At 45.0% G+C, this 3978-nt stretch overlaps 1 protein-coding gene across 3 annotated transcripts; it reads left to right on the forward strand.

Moving 5' to 3' along the window:
• Positions 1-680: 680 nt before the first annotated feature.
• Positions 681-3978, forward strand: LOC134298360 (nanos homolog 2-like). 3 transcript variants are annotated; one of them, XM_062978255.1, is made up of 3 exons: positions 682-1419; positions 1549-1587; positions 1674-3977. In XM_062978255.1, exons 1-2 carry the CDS (start codon positions 898-900, stop codon positions 1576-1578), a joined length of 552 nt encoding a protein of 183 aa, XP_062834325.1. In that variant the 5' UTR covers positions 682-897; the 3' UTR covers positions 1579-1587; positions 1674-3977. The 3 variants fall into 3 exon arrangements, 2 of the variants coding, with proteins under 2 accessions (XP_062834324.1, XP_062834325.1); XM_062978254.1 differs by having other exon boundaries at positions 681-1419; positions 1549-3976; XR_010005398.1 differs by having other exon boundaries at positions 682-1587; positions 1674-3978.

Here is a 3978-nt window from a genome sequence, read left to right on the forward strand (position 1 = left end):
AGTTTCCCCCGATGCACCGCCTCTCTCTTCTCTCTCGGCTGTCGTTCTTTACCCCTTTATGCGAGTTTGCACCGAAGCCTCCTTTGGGGCGACGGCCCCTCTTTCTTCCTGTCTGGGAATCGTGCCGGCCAACGGTGGCCGGCCTAGTATTTTATAGTGTGGGCCTTTTTGGCGGTGGCTTTTTCTGTCTTTTCTTTGGTCTTTGCTGCCTCTCGGCCTACGTGGCCGAGTTTCCCCCGATGCACCGCCTCTCTCTTCTCTCTCGGCTGTCGTTCTTTACCCCTTTATGCGAGTTTGCACCGAAGCCTCCTTTGGGGCGACGGCCCCTCTTTCTTCCTGTCTGGGAATCGTGCCGGCCAACGGTGGCCGGCCTAGTATTTTATAGTGTGGGCCTTTTTGGCGGTGGCTTTTTCTGTCTTTTCTTTGGTCTTTGCTGCCTCTCGGCCTACGTGGCCGAGTTTCCCCGATGTACCGCCTCTCTCTTCTCTCGCCGGCTGTCGTTCTTTAGCCCTTTATGCTATTTTGCACAGAAGCCTCCTTTGGGGCGGTGTCCTCTGGTTTTTTTTCTCTCTCTCTCTCTCTCTCAGGGATGCGTGCCGGCAAACAGTGGCCGGCCCGGCTTAATGTATGGGCCTTGTCGCCTGTGGCTTTTTTCTTACTTTTCTTTTCTTTTTGCTGCCTCTCGGCCTACGTGGTCGGGTTTCCCACGATGCACCGCCTCTCTCTTCTCTCGCCGGCTGTCGTTCTTTACCCCTTTATGCGATTTTGCACAGAAGCCTCCTTTGGGGCGGCGGCCCCTCTTTCTTCCTCACAGGGAAGCGTGCCGGCCAACGGTGGCACGCCTAGTATTTCAACGTGTGGGCCTTGTCGGCCTATGTGGTCGACGTGTTTCCCACGATGCACCGCCTCTGTCTTCTCTCGCGGCTGTCGTTCTTTACCCCTTGGTGCAATCTTGCACAGAACCCTTTTGACAGATGGAAGGGCTATCTGAGCCTTGCGAAAGTGGTTACGGAGATCATCGCGGAACGCAAGAAGGTCCCATTTCCATCTCAGAGTTTGGACACAATGGAGTACGACATGCAGCTAGTCCTCAACGAGGACAACTTTGAAACAGCATCACAATGGGTTAATGGAAGCAGTTCCAGCAGCAAGAGCTCCAAAGGTAGTGCCAATGGCCAGGCTTCCCAAAACAAGGAGATTTGCAATTTCTGCAAACACAACGGGGAATCCAAGCAGGTCTATTCGTCCCACCGGCTGAAGGGGATGGACGGCACCGTGGAGTGCCCCATCTTGCGCAAATACACCTGTCCGCTCTGCGGTGCCACGGGCGAAAAGGCCCATACTTTAAAATACTGCCCACTGAGCCAAGGGAAGAGGTCGCTGTATCGCAAGTGCGGACGTAACTCGGCTGGACGCAAGGTGAGGAGATAAGAAGATCAGGAGAAGACCGAAGCATTTATTCTTAGTTTTAGTTTGACTTTGTAAAAGAACAACATTTGATTTCGAGCATCATTAACACTCTTTACATTTCCTCCCACTTTGTTTCAGGTTTGGAGAATGGAAGCCCAATTCTCTTAGACTACATTTGTGAGTCCAGAAATGTTTTTTTATGTATATTGTTGCCTTCTTTCACATTTGTTGTACCTAGGTTAATTATATTGTGTTTCTTTTAGATGTGTCAGTTGCCTAGTGTGATGATTCATGGGCCCTGCAGTCCTATTCCTGACAGTATTGTGGCAGATGAGGAGGAAAATATGGAGTTTTCCCCAGATTTCCGGTCGGAGTCAGAGCCTTGGCAGCTGCCTGAAGTTCTAGTCCAAGAACCAATTAAACCTGACCTTGGTGGGAACTCTCCCCCTTATGGGAGAAAACAGGCTTACACGACTGATAGAGGATCGAGAGAAAAATTTAGAAGTACTGCTCGCCTTGCTGCCAAATATGCCACTGATTAGAAGTATTTCCCCTGAGAAAATACGGGGAGTCTTGCACCTGCAAGCTGGTTTCCTTCGCTCCCTGTTCTCTAGGGAAAGTGATTGTTGTTTGGGGAAACGAGACCCAATATAGGGAAATTGCGCGAAGGATTCCTTGCGGAGTCAATTCGTCAGCTCCTGGAGAGAGGTCATGTGTGTGTGGACTTCGAATCCTGTTCCTTGCCTCCTGAATCTAGTTCCAAGCCTTGTCCTCGTCTCACGGATTTACCACAGATCTTGTTCCATGCTTCAAGTTGCTTTGCCTTTAGCCACAGCTCCAGCCACGTTCCAAGTAACTTTCAGCCTTGTGTCAAGCTTCATTGGATTCAAGACTTTTTCTGTTTTCCCAACGCTTTGCTTGGCAAAGCGTGTGTTGCGGTTATTGGATTATAATCTTTGGACTCTAATATTTCATATTGGACAATAATCTGCTGGACTATATTTGGCCTCATTTGAAAGGTCTGCTTCTGAACTTTATTCTACACTTGTTTTTATTGACTTTATATATTCCTTTAATAAAGATATTAGATAGAATCTGGCCTCAGTGTATGGTTATTGGTGCCCAGCAGCCTATATCCTGACACCTTGTATCATGCTTTTTTATACATATAATCATGTTTTTTACATATGTAATATCACGTTCCTTTGACATCTGTAATTGCCTTATATCATATTTTATATTGTGTTTTATATATGCAGTTACTTTACATGTTTCTTTTATGTATGGATGTATAATTTTTACATGTTTAATTATATTATTTGCAACTATAATTGCCTAATATCATGCTTCTTTTATATATGCAATGACATCATGTTTATTTAATGTATATAAGTGCCTTATATCATGTCCGGGTTATCATGTGTGTCTCCAGAGGGATGCAGCCCTATCCTTTGCAGGGAAAATATAGAAATATCTTCTAAATGGCTACTGTCTAGAATTTTGTTTTGTAAAGAAAGGAAAAGTTTATATGCTATTGGAAAGAAAGATACTATTTTATGTTTAAATTTTGGAAAGGAATAGAATTGGTTATTATTACTGTGGTCTAACCTTCAATTGTTTGCAAGTTGTTCTAAAGTTTGGATCGTAGAGTTTAATAAACAGAGTTTATGGTTTTGGCATCAAAACTGTTCATGTTGTGCTTAAATGGGATTGAATTTTCTTTAATTTGTGGCCCATAATAGGCTGGTTATAAGCCTGATCTGGAAGGCAGCCAAGGCAAAGACCATTGAGCTGCTGAACTTGCAGACTGAAAGGTCCCAGGTTCAAATCCCGGGAGCAGAGTGAGCGCCCGCTGTTAGCTCCAGCTTCTGCCAACCTAGCAGCTTGAAAACATGCCAATGTGAGTAGATGAATAGGTACCGCTGTGGCGGGAAGGTAATGGCACTCCATGTAGTCATGCCGACCACATGACCTTGGAGGTGTCTATGGACAACACTGGCTCTTGGGGTTAGAAATGGAGGTGAGCACAACCCCCAGAGTCAGACATGACTGAACTTAACGTCAAGGGATACCTTTACACACACACACATGCAGGGACTACACCAATTTAACAAAGTTTCAGCCACAAAAACAAAGTTTCTAAAGTAGAGCAATGACTTTCACAGTAAAGACAACCCAATTTAACAGGAAATAAGACTTTCAAACCAGGAACAGATTTCTGCAATTATTAAAAAATGGTTCATTATAAAAGCTATGAAAATTTGCCAAAAATCAGAGGATAAGGGAAACGTTCCACATTTTGGTGAGCTATCAGTGTTAAATGTGTTCTACCACTGTACCAAGTTTGAAGAAGATCACTCAAAAAATGAGGGCGGGAGAGCCCCCTAAGTCCCCCCCCCTTCGGGCTGTTTTTGGGCCACCGCGCATGCGCGTCCGCCATTAACGAATTAATTTCGAAAATAACGAATTTTCGTTAATTTCGAAAAATTTTGGGGGCCAAATTCGTTATTAGCAACAAAAACGAAAAACTGCCCCCTCTAGTTTTGAAACGAGTTTAGAATCAAATTT

The sequence above is a fragment of the Anolis carolinensis genome, chromosome 4, assembly GCF_035594765.1.
Source record: "Anolis carolinensis isolate JA03-04 chromosome 4, rAnoCar3.1.pri, whole genome shotgun sequence".
Taxonomy (NCBI): domain Eukaryota; kingdom Metazoa; phylum Chordata; class Lepidosauria; order Squamata; family Dactyloidae; genus Anolis; species Anolis carolinensis.

Excerpts from the sequence above, each read along its gene's own strand:
- LOC134298360 (XM_062978254.1), top strand. The coding sequence starts at position 898 with ATGCACCGCCTCTGTCTTCTCTCGCGGCTGTCGTTCTTTACCCCTTGG. Across the intron at positions 1,420-1,548 it reads GTAACTCGGCTGGACGCAAG|GTTTGGAGAATGGAAGCCCA; the intron begins GTGAGGAGATAA and ends ACTTTGTTTCAG.